Source organism: Halictus rubicundus, chromosome 3 (genome assembly GCF_050948215.1).
Source record: "Halictus rubicundus isolate RS-2024b chromosome 3, iyHalRubi1_principal, whole genome shotgun sequence".
Taxonomy (NCBI): Eukaryota; Metazoa; Arthropoda; class Insecta; order Hymenoptera; family Halictidae; genus Halictus; species Halictus rubicundus.
Genome location: NC_135151.1, coordinates 9968700 through 9990426, shown reverse-complemented (window position 1 = coordinate 9990426; position 21727 = coordinate 9968700). Strand labels below are relative to the sequence as shown.

The window sequence follows — 21727 nt, the reverse complement described above, 5'->3', positions numbered from 1 at the left end:
AATGGACTCGAAATGCCACGAATTTTTCTGACACAGTTTTACGGTCTCTTGTAAAATAGATTAAACAACATCGAACGAATAATTGAAGAAAATATTTCTCGAACCGTTGAGTTGAAGTCTTCACAAAAATGATCGTATAAGATGATGAAGCCCGCTCGATTTAATGTCATCTGTCTTTTCGTAATAATGTGAAATTGAAGTGGACATCATTCCGTTGACTGAAAGCTTCGTTGTAATCGCCGGTAAAAGTGTTACCAGTGGACCAACAAAATAAAATTGCGCGCACACTTTTGTGGGACACCGTGGAAGAAATGGGGCTACGGAGTACCGATTTCTTTCAAACATATTCGCTCGTTGATTGTTTGCGATTCCGCGGTTGAAAAAGTCCGCTGTAGCCTTTAAATCAACATCGGGGCGACGTGTATCCGATGATACGTCCCCGAGGCGCTTTTTCTCCGAGAAATTCTCTGTGCTTCCCCCCGGCAGACGGTGCACCTTGCACCATAACGTCGGAGTTGTCGGATCCGCATGTTATGTACGGGCTGTGTCAACGTAATGCGGTATAGTAAGGTATGGCGGACAGATGTTGGTCAAGAAACAAATAAAAAAGGAAAAGTGGTCGACGTCGAACTGGTAGCTTAAAAGCAGTGGCACAGTCCGAGCAGCACCATATTGCTTTCGTTGGTCATCTTGCAACACGTTCACGAACGACTCTGACGATTTAGATCCCCTAATTTTAACGCTTATGTCAATATCCAAAATTTTCTGTCCGGTATCATTTTACTGGTTAGTATCAGTTTCAGCGCATATTTTATGCTGCAAATTTAAATTTGTAATCATCAAAGAAAGCAGAATTTTGTAGATATTGCTTTCGTTGGTCATCTTGCAACACATTCACGAACGACTCTGACGATTTAGATCCCCTAATTTTAACGCTTATGTCAATATCCAAAATTTTCTGTCCGGTATCATTTTACTGGTTAGTATCAGTTTCAGCGCATATTTTATGCTGCAAATTTAAATTTGTAATCATCAAAGAAAGCAGAATTTTGTAGATATTGCTTTCGTTGGTCATCTTGCAACACAGTCACGAACGACTCTGACGATTTAGATCCCCTAATTTTAACTCTTATGTCAATATCCAAAATTTTCTGTCCGGTATCATTTTACTGGTTCACAGATTCAGCGCATATTTTTATGCTACAGTTCTTGCATTTTACTAGGTACTATCATTGTTTTGCATTTGATCTACTCATTTTTGTTATGAATTCATAAAATCCCCTGGTCTAAATATAGCAATGAATTTGAGGACTTGCAGAATGAGAAAATTTGAAACTGACGTAATCATACGCGATAATTAAGACAAAGATTATCAATAGACTGCGGATTTTTACGCAAAATAAAAATTGTTTGCACTAATCTCAACCTACAGGAGTTACATACACATTAATTTCATCAGCTTCGCGGAAATTGTCGATGACGAAGAAATTCTAATCATCTGATAAAACTAATATGGGATTAATGTTTCTACCAATAATATCTGTATTACGGAAAAACGCTAACGATAAGATATATCGCGATGTAATAAAAGTATTAACAGTTTTGTGCAAGATGCAACCCAACTCTTGTTTGAACGTACTAGGAATTTTAAGGAAGCGGAGTTGTTAAAGAAAAGTGTTCAAATGAAAGATGCGAATAATTTACGAGCACCTGGGTGGCGCTAATTCCACTAAAAATGTCGATTGACAAGATGGTATGAATGGTGTGCCGTTACCGTTTGACGTTTTTGTTATATGTTAATTTGAAGTTTTATATGCAATTAATTAATAAAACCGCCGTTGAACATTTATACAATAAAATAAATCTACTTTATTAAATGTAAAAAGAATGCATATACCTATGGTGAGCACTTTCCATTATACAGAATTATTATTGCAACACTCATCTACAATTAATGTAATATTTTTCGATTTTCGGCACTCTAGAGAAATTTTCACTCTAGAAACTTAACAATAAAATTAATAAATTAAAAAAGAAATTAACGGTATTTATGCATAAAAATGATTGTTAAATGATTAATACTATCAATTTCCTCCTAGTATTCAGCTTGTCCGCACTGTGCGGTGGTCTCCGAACTTCTCTCATATGCTGTCGCAAACACTGTGTGCATTGCACATGATATTGATCTAACAACTCGATTCTCTAGAAGAAACGGCTCCGAACTATCTCGTGTACATGGGGACACGGGTTTTCATTTTGGCGCAGGTTTTCATCGACACTAATTTTGTGTCATACTTCTAGCTTACAGAGAGATTTCGCGATTTCTCGCTGCAGACCTGCGCGCGTAATACTCGTCAAAATAAACGGAAATGTGTCGATAAACACGAATCTAAAATTTGCCTAATCGTAAGTCGGTGCTGCTGTATAAACTTGTACACATTTCTGGGTCTTTCAATTGTTTCGATGCGATATTGACCCTCACATTTAAAACTTTCTTTTTATGATCTATATTGTGCTTAGAAATCATACTGAATTTTTAACGTTTCCGCTGATACTGTACTTTTGTAGTTTCCACCATGCGCCCTCGTTTCGAGAAAATAGCAGAGCGTTCTACTAACTCGGAGCTTTACTAACTCGTACCATAACAGTTTCATTGAGTTAAAACTCGGCGAATTGGATGTCGGAGAACGTAGAACTATAACCATTGTACAATGAAATTCCATTTGTGCTGCCGACAATAAAGTAGAGCATCCGTGTCTGTAACACTGAGATTTTTTTATGTATTCATATCATTTGAGCGAACAAACTTTTACTCCAAGAGGTCTCTTAATGAAAAAAAAAAACTGAGGATTTAATTTCTGATATAAATTACTCTTTCTCCCTTTTGCGCTTGAAAACTACAAAAAAAGAAATAAAACGAAATCAAACTCACTTAATAAAACAAAAACTGAGCATTTAATTTCTGATATAGATTACTCTTCCTGCCCTTTTGAGCTTGAAAATCATAAAAATGAGGTAAGACAGAAACCACGTAATCAAACGAAAGCTGAGAAGTTGATTCTCAATATAAACTCTTTCTGCCCTTTTACGCTTCAAAGAACCATAGAAATCAGATAAGATCGAAACCACTGAATAAAACGGAAACTGCGAAGTTAATATCCAACATAAATTACTCCTTCAACCCTCTAGCATTTCGCAGGGGACAAGCATCGATCAGCGCGAAAATTCGCGTTCAAATCTAGACAAACAATTCCGTCACCCTGATAAAGGTGACACGGAAGTAGGCTGGTTAAAGGTCAGGCAAGGTGTACCGTCGATAACCACGCGTATGAACGGCACCCGTATCTTTGAGCGAGCCATTGAGCGAATATCGTGTCACTCGATGAATTCGCGCAGCACAGGTGCCATCGCGATGCGAGCCGATAATCCGTTGATTTCGTGCGGCAAAATTTACGTACGTGTCTCTGATCAATCCCAAAGTTTACCGTGCCCAGGAACGGCGAAATGATGGGCGCAAGCGCGCGAATCTAACCGGCGGGTTCCGAGACGTCCAGACGGCCGGTGCCATTCGCGAATCGAGCAACAATTTGCACGCGTCTTCAGTACGTGCCCGCGCGTCGGCGGAGGAACATCCGCGAATTCCTGCCGAAAATCGGAATTATGGCAACGCGTCGCGGTCCTGCCAGCTTCTTTCGCCGATCCGGTGAACCGTAGAACAAAAATGGGCAACAACAATCGCGTCAGAATTGTCGGAAACTTAGACCGGCCCGGTTACCTCAACCCTCGCGGTGACTACACGGTGCCATTGTTCGCTTAATCATCCATTTACACGAGAAATGTATCCCCGCATTGGTAAAGTTAATTTGCTGATATTTTTTTTATCAAACTTGGATGTTGCTTCGCGCAGATGAAGTACGTTTCTCAGGGAAGGATTCATTCGTTTCCCGTTTTGAGTGTTGTAAAATTTGTTTCTTTTCATGTAAATTCAATGCAGAGATACGCAAAAAATAAGTGAAACAGTTGCTTACTTCATTTCTGTTTAATATGTTCCGATCGAATTTATTAAGACAGTGAACATATTTTTTTATTAATGTATAAATTATGTGGTATATTTTATGTTGTAAATTCGATACCGTTGGTCCCCGGGGACTGACATAGCGTTTAACGTGTTAAGGATCTTTTGCGCGACTAATTCTGAACAGCGTGCGAGGGTTGATACTCGAACAGTTTGTAAATTTCGTTCGTTATCTGGAGCAATGAATGTTTTATATAAAACGTTATCAGATCTTGCTTTTCTGTATTCTGTGCTGGATGCAAGGAATATTCTTTGTAATAATATGCTGACGGACTCCTTTCAAGTTGAAGTGCTATTCGTTTACAATATCTTCGGTTGTGAAACGCGAACTTTGACACAAGTTGCATAAACAGTCGTCAAAGGCTGCAATGAAAGCAGTTTCCCGACAATCTCAGGCTAGTCAAGAATGTTCCAAATACATTTTTAATCTTTTAGCTTGAAAAAGTTAGCAACTTCAAATCAAATGTCTGCCTCGGTGATTTAATACTCGGCAAATGCAAAAAGTAAAAGCTGAAAAGTCCCATGATATTATTTATTCTTTCAATCTTGCATATTGTGCAGGTCGCTTGTATCTGCGAAATTATCTGCACGACTAATTCCACCGTGTGCAAACCAAAAACCCCTGATGGAAAATTATTAGAACGCGGAGGTGTTTAAACAAACACCTTCGACAAACCGTTAGGAAAAGTGAAAATTGTACTTTTTCAAGACTAGGGTAAAGAACCCAATTACTGCGAGGGTACTAATTACTGTGTCTATCTTAATTACACTTATTTTTAAAGCGTAATGAATATTACAAAAGGGATATATAACATATGTATATATTAACTGATTTTAATGAAAAAAATGTAATATCTCTTTTTTAATATTCATTATGCTTTAAAAATAAGTATAATTAATATAGACACAGTAATTGGGTCCCTATAAAAATTCTTACAACGCCCGTCGCTCGTTTCTACGTGAACTGGTTCATATACAACTGACATAAATCTACAAAATGCATTTTTTTTTTAATCTTCATTACCAGTTCAGACAAAAAATTCGTACACAGAGCGAGGTTGATTGTGTTCTTCGTCAACTGTAATTCTCTTAAAAGTATCTTTGCACGTGATCCAGTAAATTAATCCTAACATTTACAATCCGAATTTTTAAGAAAGATCATTGTACGCGATGATATCGTGCTTCAGATGTAAATGAGATACGTACACAGCAGCAGACGTTCCACGATCTAATCCCGCGATCAAAACCCGTGTATTACTAGCATCCTCGTGCTTCGCATAATGTTTGTACACCGATCGTCGAGCCCGCTGAAGCGGCCGATCCTCGGCAAAAAGTTCGCGACAGTTCTCGTATCGGTTTTCGCGAAAGAAAATGCCACGGTCCGCTAAAACCAGCAAACACGAGGCTGCCATTCCGGGTTGTGGAATCGAGTACAACACTTTTATACAGGGTGTCGTGTCATTTTGTAAGAATAATACTGACCGTCGTTGCCCGGTGACCGCAACTGCCCTTTTCTCCCCTACAACCGGGTTCTGCGTAGCAAAATAAGTCGAAAATATAGAATAAAATTTGTTCATTTCGGCAGTGCTGGATTAACAAGCAAAGTAAGCGTCTGGATAGGGGGCCGCGATTTTCTGAATTTTATATTGCCAAGTGATCGCGTGCCTATGTGTGCAAGGGGAAGAACGAAATAATAATGGAAAGAGAAAATCAGTAGCGAGCGAGCAAAACTAACTTTTGTTAGAAATAATTACCATAAAACCATAATATGTTGACCTTTGAACGATCTTCAGAGGGGGTGTTCTTCAAAATGGTATGTTCAAGTTTACTCAAGTAGGGTTCGATTGATATCAACACTGAAACACTCGAAAAGTATCTCCACCGAAGATCATTTGAAGGTCAACGGGGTGTGATCGAATTTGTTTCCTCAGCTAATAAGATCACACCAATGACAGTACGCCACCTCATTAAAAACAAGAAAACAACGACGACCTTGAAATTTTCAAAAATATCTCTTCAACCGTAATAGTCACCGTAATATCATAATATGTATTGTTAAAAACAACGGAAATATTTTAGGTGACAGCCTGAATACAGGGAGAATTTCAGGAAAAAGATGTGAAGGGGGAAAATGGTTGACGCGGAAGAGAACGGAGAAGGCCGAATGTTTTGACGAGTGACTCGGAAGGGACTTGAATAGGACAAGAGTTAGTTCGACTTGTTGACTTATCCCGTACTTCGTACCGCCTAATCGGAATGCGTCGGTGTTTACGTACCGCGGTTGCTCGGATCTGGCCGACATCTAACAGATCGGTGGACCGTTCCAAATATCGGGGGAAAAGTGGTGTCTAAGGTGTGAGTGCGTTTCACGGTGTCATTGATCGATAATTCGATCGGGGGGACGGGGATAAAAGGTGACCACGACGACAGTGTCCGTGGGGACATCGGCAAGAAATCGCACGGAAGAAAAGTATGCAGCTACTTTCCAGTTTCATGGCGAGGCATCTGAAGCGAGGAACATCCTTGAAAAAAGGTACGCCGCTGCTGGCGAACACTCATTTCGAACAATGCCATCCGTAATTACTGCAGCGCGCAGAAATTACGAGTTCGCGAGCTACGCGCACTCCGTTCTTATGCCGACTCCGGCCGACGACACTGTCATTTCTTTGCCAAGCTGATACGCGGCAATTAATAATGATTTTCTCACGATCGGGGGATTTGTCGGCAGCCTCGGGACCATTTTGCGGTAGATCCCCCCTCCCCCCTCCCAACCGACATAGCTGAAACCGTTTGATTTATAACGCCAGCCTTTCTCTACGGTTCTTTGATTTATCGCTGCAACAATTATACCGCGAGCGAGACTATTAGCGCCGCTTTTTACATTTTCCCGCCGTTTATCTGGAAACCACCCAGTTAACCAATCCTGTTTCGTGCAATTTTAATCGATGTGTGTAACTGCGAGAAAAAGGCGGTCATTTTCACAAACCTAATGCGGAAACAGACGGCTCGGTATTTGAGTGCAAAGTTCGCAGTCGCAATTCCCCCGTGAAGGGGGCAGGTCGGTCACACTAAGAACGGACTTAACATTGCTCTAAGAGTAAATATCGGGAAAAATCGGAGTAAACCTTGCTGTTTAAAGTTTCATGTATTTTCAATAATTTAATTCCGTTTTCCCACCTACAGCTAGATTCGCTCCGATTTTTCCATTATTTGCTCTTAGAGCAAGGTTAGACTCCCTTGGCATGTAATTGCGACTGCAAATTTTGCACTTAAATACCGAGCCTAATGCAGAAACAAATGAGTCGGAATTTTTCGACAAGTTTTGGTGGCAAATGCATAGAAAATTGGGCAGATAATATGAATAACAGTATAGCGTGTACAGTGGATCCAAAAAGTGTTTGAACACTTTTCCCATTCTCAAGAAATTGTCCATATTTAAACTTTGATAATTTCGTAAAAAAATAGTGCAACAGTATAATCGAACTTATTTTAAAGCTCGAACCTTTACTTTTGCTATGTTAATTGTTATCATCGTTCAATAATGTCCCACAAATATAAATAATTACAATGATGAGAATGATAGACACGTTGAAAGTGTTTTGATTTGGTTTCACCAATTTGTTTAGCTGTCTTACTTTGGGATAATTGGATCAAAAGATAGTGTGCGGTCGTGATATCTGAGAATTAATTAGCAGCAACTGCGGCCAATCATTCCATTAAAAGATCCAAGGAAAGCTGGATGCAGCGAGGCGAATAATTGTATCGGATGAAAATGAAATACAAAAGAATTTATCCAGGTCGTCAGACATCTAGCTCGTATGTAATTAGCTATACCAGAAGAAAAAAGAAAAAATGTGCGCTAACTAGCAACGTTATAGAGCCGTTAAACATAATTGTTCTGCTTGTGGGGATACAAATTATCCGTGAAATGCATCCGTCACACTATTTTAGCAACAGGCGTATAATGAAACTAGAACACTATCAATTGCTCTTTTCCTATAAAAATAATGCTCTTGATAAAAATAATCACAGTTTTCAACAAAATTTTTCTGTTTTAAAAATTTATCGCAAAATGATGCATCAAGGAAGAATTTCATGTGGCAATTTAGAACGATGTTTCAGTTAAAAAATCTTAGTCATTAATAATGTGTATATGTTCAGTTATTGTCTATTAGAAATTCACATTTATGCCAGAACAATTACTAAGTAGTAATAAAACTCGACGTACATTTATAGCATATATTCTAGTTTGTATTTCTAATAATCGATAAATAAATAACCAATGGCAAGTTTTCTGCCTGTAATGTTACGTATTCGTAATTAAATATTTATGTGCAGACATGACACAAGCACATTTATGTATTCATGTATTTGTTTACGTAACGTAATATGTACATCAATTTCACTGTAATTGCATGTATTTTTGATTTCATATGTGCGAGAATTATTGATGAAGCTAATATAAATGGTTTGTGTACAACATCCTCTCGGACACGGTAAATCAAACACTAAAAATAGGAAGCGCGCGATTTAGTATTTCATTTGATCAATATGACACGAAATATCCGTAACATACGGAGGAACTGGTTATAATCACGCGACATTTGCTCCGATGATCATTGAAGATAGTGGAACTGTTAATTGAAATATGGTTCTGCTGTTATGTGCTCGGAGTACACATAAATTGTAATCGGGCACAACTACATACATTATACTATAGCAAACTATATTTCCACGTGAATGCGTATTACCCTTTCTTGCAATCGAAGGTATGTGAAGAGAATTAATTGTTAATTAGTCATTGATTTTGAACATTTTATAATCATTTTGAGCACAATATTTGCTTTGAAATCTATCATCACAATTAAGTCTTGTGCTCTTTCATTCTTAGGATTCTACTTTTAAAACTAATTTCGCGATCTGAAGACTGAACGCGATAACACCTGGGCAGACACAATCAGTTCCTATTCAAAGGGTACTCTTAATGCCAAGGTCATGCCCTCGATTTCTTGCTTCTTCCTTTTAGGAGATTAGGATGCCGTTTCCTACAGGCGTTTCAATTAAAAAATTACATTTCGATGGTGTTGTCTCCACTACGTATAAAATATTTATAATTTCTGAGAAGCGATGTGTACCTGATCGTATATCGTTGTCACAGTAGTGATATTATCTTTTATTTCAAACGCTGAACAATTTATTTTCAAAACTTCTATAAAATCGTTCGCCCAATTTCAATTTTTCGAATTTTCTTGTACCAGATGACGAGCTTCGTGAAAAGCACTGACAGGAAATTTAGGTTCCTTTCACTTCTAATTTCAAACTTATTAAGTTCTTTCCGCAGTTCTTTGACTTCTCAACATATTTCATATGTTCCGCACTGAAAACTTCAAATTCGTTCCAGTTGCTAGGAGTCGCGGACGTTCTAAATTTGCATGCTATCCGGAGTTAAAGTATATTGTTATTGAGATAATTATTCACTTGTAAACTATGCGCACGTGGTATGTCCTGGACAGAAAGTATTCAATCAAACAAATTAATCATCATTATAACAAACTATTAATAATAAAAATGAACATATTTTTTTGCAAAGCATATAGAAAATGAGAAAATTCGACACTGATTTTAGGATGGGTTTAATCATCCCCAAGCGTCGTATTAAAAAGCTTTGTCGTGCTACTTAATCACTTTTATAAAATTCACGTGGATTCTTTTACACTTGTGATTCGTTTCTTTGTCATTTAACGGAAGTACATTTTTTATTTTCCATTTCATCGTCACGTTGAAAATTCACACTATCAATAATAAAACAAAACAGCCTACTGCCAAATAAACTGTAAGGCAAGGTGTTAAAGAAATCTTTCTAGAGGGGTGTAAAGGGCCTGAAGGGGTTAAGAGATTTCTTTTTTTTTACATTTCTTCTAAAACCTCAGTGACACATAAAAATATACATAAAACTACTGCAAGAGAAGCAAGAATTGCGGAATTCCAAGATAACTCATAAGGAATTCAAATAGTACACATTCAGTTCACTGGAGGGTTAAAATCAGAAAAGAACCGTTACCACGAGGCTGTAGACTGGACAGTTTACAGAGTTTCCGTCGAGTATCTCTGGTTTTGACAAATCGGTCGAAACAGAAGTCTGGCTGTGCCGCAAAGATATTATTCTTCGAGCTCGGCGTTGTTGGCTATCCTCGGTCAACGGTTAACGACAAGGAGAAACGTCAATTTCCTGATAGTGCCCGAGCCACGAACATTTCAACTTCCGAGATCGATGCCAATCTGAAAATCCCAGCTGGAAATTCACGCGACGTGTCCGTGGACAGGGCATAAATCGGGACGGGCGACTTAACAAATGGATCAAGTAAACGCGACATTCCGCAAGGACCGTCCCAAAGTTATCGCGTACGAAACGTTGCGGCATCGTTAATTGCGTTCGTACGACGTTCGTCCTTGCACCCCCTGGTTGAATTGCGATCCTAGTTGCAGCGTGATTGATACGCGTGCCAGTTAAGAGGCCATTACGCGCCGGAGAATACGAAGATCGGCCGATATCACGGTCGATGGGAACACGCGAAAAAAAAAACGACTACAACAACAATTACCGCAAGAAAAAAAAAACGCATTCGTTCCGCTCTTTTCGAACCTTCCGCCCGTCGCAACGGTGGCCTGAATTGTGCTTCCTACGCGAACAGGTTCTTATTGGTCCTCTTGCAGTATTTATTGGTTCATAAGCTTTGCTGAAGGACTCTAGAGCGAGGAACCCAAGTATAATTAATATAGACACAATAATTGGCACCCCGACAGTAATTGGATGAACAGGTTCAAAATCGCTTTCGCCACTTGAAGATATTAGAGTTGATTTATTTTTTGTTACCATGAAGTCAGTGATAAGTTTTTGCGATGACGGTCGTTTGATCAGCTGCTTGTAAACGTCACGATAGCTAGATATACACGATCGAACCTCTTTTTGGAATTTCAAACTCCTTTCGGAATTGTTATCTATTTTAAGAAAATGCTTTTCCAATTTGTTGCAAAGCTGGATCCCCGCAGGGGATTCCCATTACAAGGGTGTTATAATGCCAACACCGTTGGCATTCATATACCGCATAAAAAAAATCGCAAAAAACAAATCCCACAAAAAAAATCGCATAGAAAAGGACCGCACAAAAACAGGTTTGACTGTACACTAAAAATGGAATTTTTTGGTCATTCATTTTGGAGCATTTGGAACCCTTTGACTGCGAAAGGCGCAGAGATACGTTCAAGAAATTTTGATCACCGAATGAACTCTTTTCATTAACCCTAGGATGGCGGACCATTCTTATATTAGGTGTTCGAATTAATTCGTGGCCCCTACAATTAATTATAACTTTGTTTCATGTCGGAATATTTTACTAGGATCATCTGGCACTTGTAAAATGGAGTAATTGCATAGGTTTTAAAAAATTGTAGCTCGAATAATATTGCAGGTATCGATGCAAAACCAACGGCGTAGTTGCATGCGTGAAACTTTAATACGTTTCAAACTACTATGCGTGGCATCCTTTTTACGGCGTCAACATAATATCGTCCCTGCGCAAATGAAAAAGCTTTTAGATATGCTTCTTCTGAACAGCTTCCTTTGTGAGAAATGTCAATGTTATTTCCAGATGTACCAGTACGTAATCCGCCATTTTAAAATTCTGCTTTCTCTCTGGACTCCCTGTTTAGTAAATATAACTTGAACTCTTATCCAAAAACAATCATGAATATTTGCGAGATAATGTTCATAGATCCTTGCATGGTGTGCACATATTTTAATCTCGAATAATGGTAAAAGTAAATAAACAAATAAACTGCCTCCCATAAATCCTTACAAATGTATCATATCCTCTTGAATTACTGTATGTATTTTTTATTTTGAAGATTAAAATAATTTTAAAAAATAAAATTTTCTGAACGACATGTTCAAATTGCAGTCCACAAAGTTCTGCTCTTCGTAATCAATTTTAATGTGTAGGTGTATACAAAGAATGATGTCAAACGTTAGAACAGTGGAAACTGAATTTGCATCCATGTAATAACAGGCTATTCTACAGAATGACAATACCTGTTCATTTACGTTCGTCCGTATTCGTATTGAAAGTGATCAAGGTGACCTTAAGAAGTGAAACTTTATTTTCAAATTCCTAATGGTGCAATTCTTAGACCATTGAAAACTGATTAACTTTATAATAATAATAATCACTCTTAAGATGGCCGAGTACTGACCTTAAATGACTGACTCTATTGAAACAACTACTCTCTACTACCCTAATTAAATTTCCGGTATAAATAGTGGAGGGAAATGCTACAGTACGAACCCGAGTGACGTCACGGAGCTATAGCGTAGTCTAACCCAGAGAGTGACGTCGCGATTCGTGCTGAGGGTTGGGGATCCCATCAAGATCTTACAGTGGGGATCGTGACGTCACTACGATCTGTCCAACTAGTCGAGTCAGTGAAGTACCAGCGTGCGTCCTTTGCTAACTGTCTGAGAAGGGTAACTTGAACTCTGTCGCACTCTAAAGGTTATGATTACATACGTCTATTGCCTTGTCTCGTTGGACAGACTATAGGTACCCCCACTATTGGTACGTTGGTGGGGCAATTCTCGACACGCGACGTCACGTGACCCTTTCGAGGGACCTTTCGCGGTGACGCTGACTCTACCTGTCTCAACCGAAGTATTATATTTAGATATTGTCTAAATAGAAACCTTGTCTGTTTCCAGGAAAACGCGAAGCCGCGGGTGGAGGAAACTGTTTTGGTAATAGTCCATCTTCAACAGGGGGTCCACCCAGGATCAGCAACAGTACCGCTGGTTACGGTGCTGCACCTGGGGGTGACAATATGACCCCCGAGGATCTTGCTCCCGATGAAGAGTTTGCTCTAGCCATTACACAGAAAGCTCAGGTAGAAACGACTTTCCATAATCCATTAACTTCTCCATTCTAAGCGCGTGCACTTCAACCTTTCGATCGCTATCACCGTATACAGAGTGTCCCACCTAACTCGACCATCTAAAATATCTCGCTTGTTTTTTTATGATAGAAGAAAATTTCAGAGGAAAACATTAGTTAAAACAAAATTTGTTCAAGGTTATATGTTTCGAGATTTCAAGGTCATCGAAGTTTTTTTTAAATAGAATGATATATTTTTATTATCGCTATATCAGTGGAATTGTATCGAACAAATGGTATACCCAACATTTCCTAAAAATGTTGTACTCTCTTCAACGGAGTGATTCCTGAGGTTATTTGAAGTAACTTTTTCCTTTGCGAAAACATTCTTCACGGCTTCGTTAAGGAGGTACTAGCAAGAAACACGGACCAATCAGAGCGCGGCTACAGCGGACGTATTCCGGTTCGGCCAATGCCAACACTAGGCTTAGCGGAACCTGTCGCTCCGATTGGTCCGTGTTTTTCGTTAATAACTCCTTTATAAAGCTGCGGAGAATATTTTCGAAATCATTTACGAATAATCGGATTTTTCACGAATTACTCGGAGTTGATCAAATGAAAAATGATATTTGTTTAAAAACGAAATAATGGAAAAAAGTAGAGTTGCTTCTCCATTGCTGCGTGAGCCCTCCGATTTCGAAAATTGTATGTTGGTATGCGGCGGTGCATCGGAGGCCATTTTCATCGTAGTCGGACGATATCTTCAAGAACGCTTATGTAAAATTCCCGTTTGATGTTCTAGTCACAGCGCGACTGAACCGGCTCGTAGAAAAGCTTGGCAGCCACTTTGACGCTTATGTATAACAATGCAAACAAATACAGTCCGGTTTACGTTTCACGTAAAATGCGTCGCACGCAGATGCAGTCTCCGAGCACAGCGGTTCGTGTTCTGGTAACGGTAGGAATTTTTCGACGGAATTTACGTGATTCGAATCGTGAACCCCATAAAAGACCCGCAACAATATTCTCCGGGAAGTGTTCGCGTTCCACGCAGGTACCTTTTCGACGCCGTATTACGTCTACCGAACCACGATGCACCATGTTATTTCGATTGTTTTTACTTTAGAATAGTAACTTATGTACTTCACATATCCAAAAATATGAGCCCCTTAGTTAACAAGTGAATTAAGTCCATTTTCTGAATATCGCACTATCGGAACTTTTATGTAATAACTTTACCAAAAATTAGGAGCAGAATGTGCCTTTATTGTAAGAAAATAAATCGAAAATATTGTATTTATGATAGTGTAACTTGAGGCAAAAATCACATTTATCTCGAAAGTTAAGTAAGAATAACATAGCAGGTAGTTATATACCATTGTTTGAAGTCTGTCGGTAAGACACCTCTTTGTATACGCTCCTCTTCGAGCAAGTGTAACTCCTCAAATTTTAAGTATTCTGTCTTCAAAAAATTATGTTGTACAGACCAAATAATAGAAAATATTTGTGGGAAACCTCGATACAAAACGATCGTCTGGTTTCTTTATAAAAATTTCCAAGGCTTTAGAAAATGACGCTCTAGAGCAGAAGACCCCCTTCATTGCAAGACCGCCACGTTGAAATGCATTGCGTGTATAACGAATAATTATAGGCCGCACAAAAAGTTACAGTTAGAAATTAAATGGAAACATTTTGCGTAACATTATATTACGGAACAGCGAATTCAAGCGGAAGATACCGTCACCGTTAACACGATTATTACGTGCATCTGTAAATGAAAGTAAAGTGTAAAATTCTGTAAAAGATTATTACAAAATAGTGGCGCGCATTGTTTTCCTAATAACATATCATACCGTTGTCGTCTCTATTCTCAATTAACACATGTAATTACCCTCTGCTATTTAATAATATGTAGTAGCATCTCGCACAAATAAAGAATCGTTCCCATGTACGTAAATTTTTGTAACTTAAAAATAGCAAATATCATCATCTGAATACAAAATGGAATTTACTCTGTGAATACGTAAAATAAGGAATGACAATATCGATGCGTAACATTAATCCATGCTCCTTGGTTTAAAAAAGAGTCACAAAAGAACACAGTTCTGCTACATTGCGGCTAAAAATAAGATTAGATTGAAAAATATTAACATATCTATGTATGTGACTTCATAGTTACACGGCGCTATGGCGGGTTGACCACTTAGCTAACGAATAAAGTCTTATTATACATGTATATAATTTCTATATTTTAACGACTGTAATGAACAAATAACATTTCGTATTATTCAGATTTCATAGGGGTAATCTATGAATGTAGGAGTTGGAATAACGATCCTAATCACAAGCAATAAACGGTAGCTTGAATGGTTGAAGTATGATTTTACTCCCGGTTTACGGCTTCCCTCCACGTACGATTTCATTCGGTCGTACAAAAAATTAATTAGGAAGAAAGTGAGCAAACATGCGAGGCGTTTTCTAAGGCTTGCTAATGGAGACCGGCTACCGACGAATATGGCACCCTATTTAAAATGAAAAAAATCTGAAACGGATAGCATGGCGCACACCATACACGTATAAGCATGTATGTACAAGTCGCGAACCCGTAGATGCAAAGGAGAAATTATTCTCCACGTGGGAAATGCACCGAGTAGCGCTTTCCGGTGTGGCAGTCGTGGGACCTCACCGATGATTTTTATCGTTGCATTCCTTCTCTCCTCGACGCTAAAAAAGAAACGACCTGGTCTCCCATTGAGAAGCAGATTCCCCGAAGAAAGTCGTCATTCGGTACATTGTAATTTCATTTACCCGCGAAAGCAAATGCACTGCGGCGTTCGTCGTCGTTCATGAGAAACTGCGAAAACCACTCGGATGAAGTCCACGTACACGAATCGTTCAAAATTTACCATTTTGTTGCGAGTAGATTATCGTTCTGCAATTTCATTATGGTGACAGTACTACTAGTTTGCTGCTCGAAGGTTCTGATTCATCCTTCATCTCTACGATCTTGTACTTTAACAATAAACGCATCGAGTACCAACCAAGACAGAATTTATTCAGATTTCTCGCAATTTTTGTAATAGTATGCGACCGAATGAAGTGATTTTTTCTACAATTTTCTCTTCTAATACCAAGAATATTTTCAACAATTTACTCTTTGTTATCAAAGGAATTTTGTCAACAATTTTCTCTTTGTAATCACAAGAATTGTTTCAACAACTTTCTCTTTGTAATTACAAGAATTTGTTCCACAATTTTCTCTTTGTAATCACGAGAATTTTGACAACAATTCTCTACTTGTAATCACAAGAATTTTTCCACAATTTTCTCCTAGTAATCACAAGAATTTTTTCAACAGTTTTCTCTTTGTAATCACAAGAATTTTTTCCACAATTTTCTTTTTTAATCGCAAGAATTTTTTCAACTATTTCTAATTCGAATTCTTTCAAGAATTTGTTCTTTGTAATTACGAGAATTTTTCAATAATTTTCCCTTTGTAATCACAAGTGTTGTTAAATGAAAATGTGATCCGAATTTATTCGAATTTCCGTTTATGATTCGAACCGACGATACTGAACTCTATTGTCCCAACAAGCTTCAAAATAACTCAATCTAAGGTGATCCATATGGAACATTGTTTATTTTGCAAATCTGATGTATTATACGAGCAGTTTCACTGTAAATTTTCCTTTGTTTAAAATATGGAGTGATATTTCGTGCAAGTATTATTGGTGAGCGAGCTATTGTTTGACACGAGTTGTCTTCTGTTATTTCGCGAACGGTAAACGTATCATTGGCCCAAGGTTCCGTCTTGAAGAACCGGGTGCTTTGCGATGGAACTCGGTCCCTTAGCATTGAACAACTTTCTAATTAATGAAATGTTACAGTCTTGACAGGGCAGGTAACGTTACCATTACGTAAGTGGATGATATGGGACGGGAGACAACGGGATATTTCTTTTATAGCCTTGCATTGCATTGAATTGAAGGCCACGGGAGACGAATGGACAAGAATAGAAGTTTGCCTTAATTTTTAACCAAGTGATTAGTTCTTCGTAGTAACGAGCGTGCATTGAATGTATTAAACAGAGTGCAATAATCGAAAATTGCATTGACTTGGAAAAAATAAGGACCAAGAAATTCCATAGCCATTGCTGAAACAATTTGAATATTTTTAAATAGACGCTTGAGCACATTAACACTAGGTTTAAGGTTCTAATATTTTTAATTTACAATTATTGAGATTGTAAAGATACATCCATGAGGAATTATGTCTTTGGACATATATTGTAAAAAAAATGGCATAAAATTTGAATAGAAACATTGTTGTTACTTTTGTAAAGTAATGTGAAATAGTGGCTTTTAGTGCTCGGTAAACCTAGTGTTAATGAGGCGTTTAATTTGGGAAAGGAAATCGAAGCAGAAAAGTACAAAGTACAATAACTGGTTTCGCATTACAGCTTTCTTATCAAGCGCAAGCTGAATTACTCTTTTTGTCATTATCTGTTAATCCGTAATACCAGTCCGCGTAACAGTTACACGGTGTTCATTATTTTTTTCCACGAAGGAACGTCGACAGAAAAATGGCGGACCGAGCGTTCATACTTGTAGTATTCACAAAATGGCTAAACCCGTGAAACCGTCTGATTTAAATCAATTGCGTTTACTTATTCCGCGTAATCTGATCATTCCGAGGTTAATGACGTTTTTCATGACGCCGAGGAAACTTCTTAGATATTCGCGCACGCGATATAGCGTGAGCGTGCTGGGATTATGCCCTATATACCAAGATGAAGGAATAATGATTTTAATTTTGTACGACTTTCCCTTTATTTCATTCTACCCGAAGGTATAAATATAGCCCCCGTGCGAATACGCAGAATTCAACTTCGCCAACAAACCCCAAGCATGTAACGAAAATATAAGATTTTACTATACCGGCCGTTTACATGCCCTGTACTTGAAATTTCCATAAAACCGTCGGTGCTTGTTGGTGAAATATTACGACATTCCGATAATAATTACAGGTTTGTTGGCGAGACCAATTTTGAGTCAAGTACATGAAGGGCTGAACGATGAAGGTACACCATTTATTCGAAGAGAAAACGAGAAAAGACGTTTTTTGAAAGAACAGCTATAAATTTTAAATGTACTAAAAAAGCTCGATGTTTATATTTCTCGAACTTCAGATATATATAACAAACAAATAAGAACTGTGTTTAAAATGATGTATATTTTAGTCATTTTTATTTCTCCATATTAATTTTCATTTTTCTTTTTAGAGAAATATTTCTTTGTGCATTCATTCCATCTCCAAACAAACGTTACGGTAGATAATCAATTTTGCGCAAGCGTTGCTATGAATGTTCACTAAAATGTCCTGCCAATAGGCAGACCTATACTTTCGCGCACCACTACATATACTGAGAGCGTGAAAACCGGCATCATAAACGCTGGAGTAAAATTTAATGGAACTCCTCGTTCATTTCAAACCGGACGAGAACCGTAGTAAAATACCAAACCAGTTTCTGCCTAAAATTTTATTTCTACAAATTTCGTGTTAGTAAATGGTTAGAATTATGTTGGACTTGATGTTAGTAAAGGTGTTTTCTTCTGATTATTTCTGGCGCTTAAGATTGCTAATGAAGATTAATACCGAGAAACGATCTAAAAGATACGTATAGTTTTATATCTGGAAAAAAGAACCTTGTGTCCGGCCCTAGCAAGAGTACGCCGACCTTTACGCCAGTTAATTTCCATGTTGCGAATAATAATGGACCCATGAAACGTACTATACCTAGATTAATTGCACGTTAAGATGTCGGGAATATTATGTTATAACGAACATAACGATTACCTTTTCCTGCAGAGGGAGGCAGAAGCAATTCGCGGCGCATTGTATCTCAGCGGAACTCTCGCGATAGCATGGATAATTGGCGCGGCAGGACTGTCATTGGCGTGGCTGGTGTTAGTTCTGGCACTAGCAGGGACGATTTTTAAGACCAGAGTGTCCAGGCTGCTTCAATCGACGATTCAACAGGAATTAGGAAGGCTGCGCCGAAGAAGGGCTCTGTACAAAGACGAAACCGCCGAGTGGTTAAACTCGCTCCTCAACAAATGGTAAATATTCATTTCGAATCACAAAAGAGATCTTTGGCAAAATTAAATTAAAAATTTTTATGCAATGCGAGCAATTAAACTTCTCAACAAATGGTAAATATTAGTTTCGCATCACAAGGAAAGACCTATGGCAAAATTAAATTGAAAATTTTTATGCAATGCGAGCAATTAAACTTCTCAACAAATGGTAAATATTAGTTTCGCATCACAAGGAAAGACCTTTGGCAAAATTAAATTGAAAATTTTTATGCAATGCGAGCAATTAAACTTCTCAACAAATGGTAAATATTAGTTTCGCATCACAAGGAAAGACCTTTGGCAAAATTAAATTGAAAATTTTTATGCAATGCGAGCAATTAAACTTCTCAACACATGGTAAATATTAGTTTCGCATCACAAGGAAAGACCTATGGCAAAATTAAATTGAAAATTTTTATGCAATGCGAGCAATTAAACTTCTCAACAAATGGTAAATATTAGTTTCGCAACACAAGGAAAGACCTATGGTAACGTTAAATTGAAAATTTGTATGAAATGTGAGCAATAAAACGATGATCTATTTGAACCACACTCTAATTAGACGCCCAATTGGCGGGGCAAGACGAGTTTTATGACTGACGATCGTGTCGTTGTCCATAAAGCTTTTTATAAATGGTCTAAAGAACCAGATTCAACGATGGCAATAGCTTTTACGTTGCTATAAAGTGTGTCCCAGTAGTAATATAATTTTATACATCAACTAGGCAATTATTGCACTCAATAAGCATAATTTACAGTTTAGAATATCTTTTTTCCTACTGGTATAATTTTTAAAATAGAATGTAGTTATCTAGATTAATTTGTATACCTACTAGTTTATGTTCCTTACGAATAGAAGACTGTTACTGAAGTAGAAAACTCTGGGACATGTGGAAAATCTCAAGAGTATTGTCTTAGCATGTTGTTAGAAGAAGAAATACCTTTTCATTTATATTCTGTTCCCTACAACCCCCCCCCCCTCCAGCTTTTATTTTGCATACAAATTCGCAGTCTAGCAATCATCTTCGGTCTTTTATTAATGGCAGGCTCGAGCAGGTTCTAGTGACAGTAATGTCGAACGTGATGCGAATGATGTCTCCGTTGTGTTACCGCGCGATTGTCAACGCAGCGAAATGTTCCCATAGGTGAATGAACGTTGTTTCGCGAACGAATCTACTATGTAGGCATTCGTAAACATTCCACATTCCTCGTGCGTATAACCGTCGCCTTTCACATTTCGTTGATACTTCGTGCGCATGCATGCGGCGCTGAAATGAGCCTTGCCACTCATGGCTGAACAGCTTATGGTCTAAACACAGTAAGAACGATTATGGTTCTTCGTAATTACCGGCTATTTACAGTGCATCCAAGAAGTATTTCAACGCTAAACAAGCCCGACTCTCGAAAAATATTGAAACTGTAATAACTTCGTGAAAAATGCTCGTGCGACAATATATTTACAATCATTTCAAAGCTAAAAGCCTCTATGTTTTTTCTCAAAAATACTAAATTCAGAAGTCTACGAAAACTTTTGAAAAAATTTTTTTCCTGACTGAAACCACCACAGATTTAAAGATCGAAGCTTCCTCTTTGCAACGACACTACAAAAATCGATGTAAGATTTGTTTCAATTGTTTTATCGAGCTTGGAATGGGAGGCGTGCCACGAATTGCCACGCACCCGAACTTGTTCCTTGTTATTGTTCCATAAATTAACGGAAAAAAACCGTACGTCAATTTTTAAGGAGTCGTTGCAAAGAGGAGGCTTCAGCCTTCAAGTCTATGGTAGTTTCATTTACCAGACAAATTTTTGAAAGTTTTTGGAAACGTTTGAATTTGCAGCAACTTTTAGGAAAAATATCTCGGAGGAAAATGAGCACTGCGAAAGTGGAGGCTTTAAGCTTTAAAACGAGTCCACGCCGCTTATGGTTGTACGATTTGTTTTAACAAAATGATCACAATTTAAATATCGACAATTTTTCGAGAATCAGAAATGCGTTTAAATACTTTCTCGGTCCACTGAATATGTATATCAACGATATAATTGCGCAGTTGTGTAGAGTGCAAGAGGAAGATTCATCGCAATTCGAGAAACCTTTCGCTTCCGACTTAATGAAACTTATATTCGATGAAATACTTGTTGTTCCACAACTTCCGTGGTTCAATTCGTGCCGCAGATCACGTTAATTATTTCGAAAAGGCTGATTAAGAAAATCTTGATAAATTGCCCGGTTAATGTTATCAGTATCTGAACGAACATCCGTTTTCCAATTTCATGTTGCATTCGCGTGACGATCGGATCTTTCCAATCCGGATACGGGAAAATCCACGTTAGCAGTAAAATTTCTAACGCGATTAAAATTATGATACGCTCAATATGCGGTGCATCTTCCTGATAATGTCGAGATAGATCGCGTTTATCCAATTACGGTCAATTTATGCACATCCGTCCGGGACTTAAATGCTTTTCCCTAACTTTCTTCGAAACGTAGTTACGCGTAGCTCGTTGTTTTGTTAACATATATATTATTAAATTTTCAAAGGAATTCCGCAGTTACGATTAACGTACCACAGACGCTCAACTATTCAACTCGG

General features: G+C 38.0%; 1 protein-coding gene across 5 annotated transcripts in view; it reads left to right on the top strand.

Moving 5' to 3' along the window:
* Nucleotides 1-21727, top strand: part of LOC143352622 (extended synaptotagmin-1) — a 37018-nt gene that overhangs the window by 5501 nt on the left and 9790 nt on the right. For 2 of the 5 annotated variants that reach the window (XM_076785270.1, XM_076785269.1), the window contains exons 1-4: nt 3587-3852; nt 6173-6608; nt 12828-13009; nt 18865-19115. In XM_076785270.1, the coding sequence (XP_076641385.1) occupies nt 6548-6608; nt 12828-13009; nt 18865-19115 (494 nt within the window). In that variant the 5' untranslated portion in view covers nt 3587-3852; nt 6173-6547. Of the gene's footprint in view, nt 1-3586; nt 3853-6172; nt 6609-12827; nt 13010-18864; nt 19116-21727 lie in introns of those variants that run through there. The other 3 variants (XM_076785272.1, XM_076785273.1, XM_076785271.1) reach the window with 2 other exon arrangements.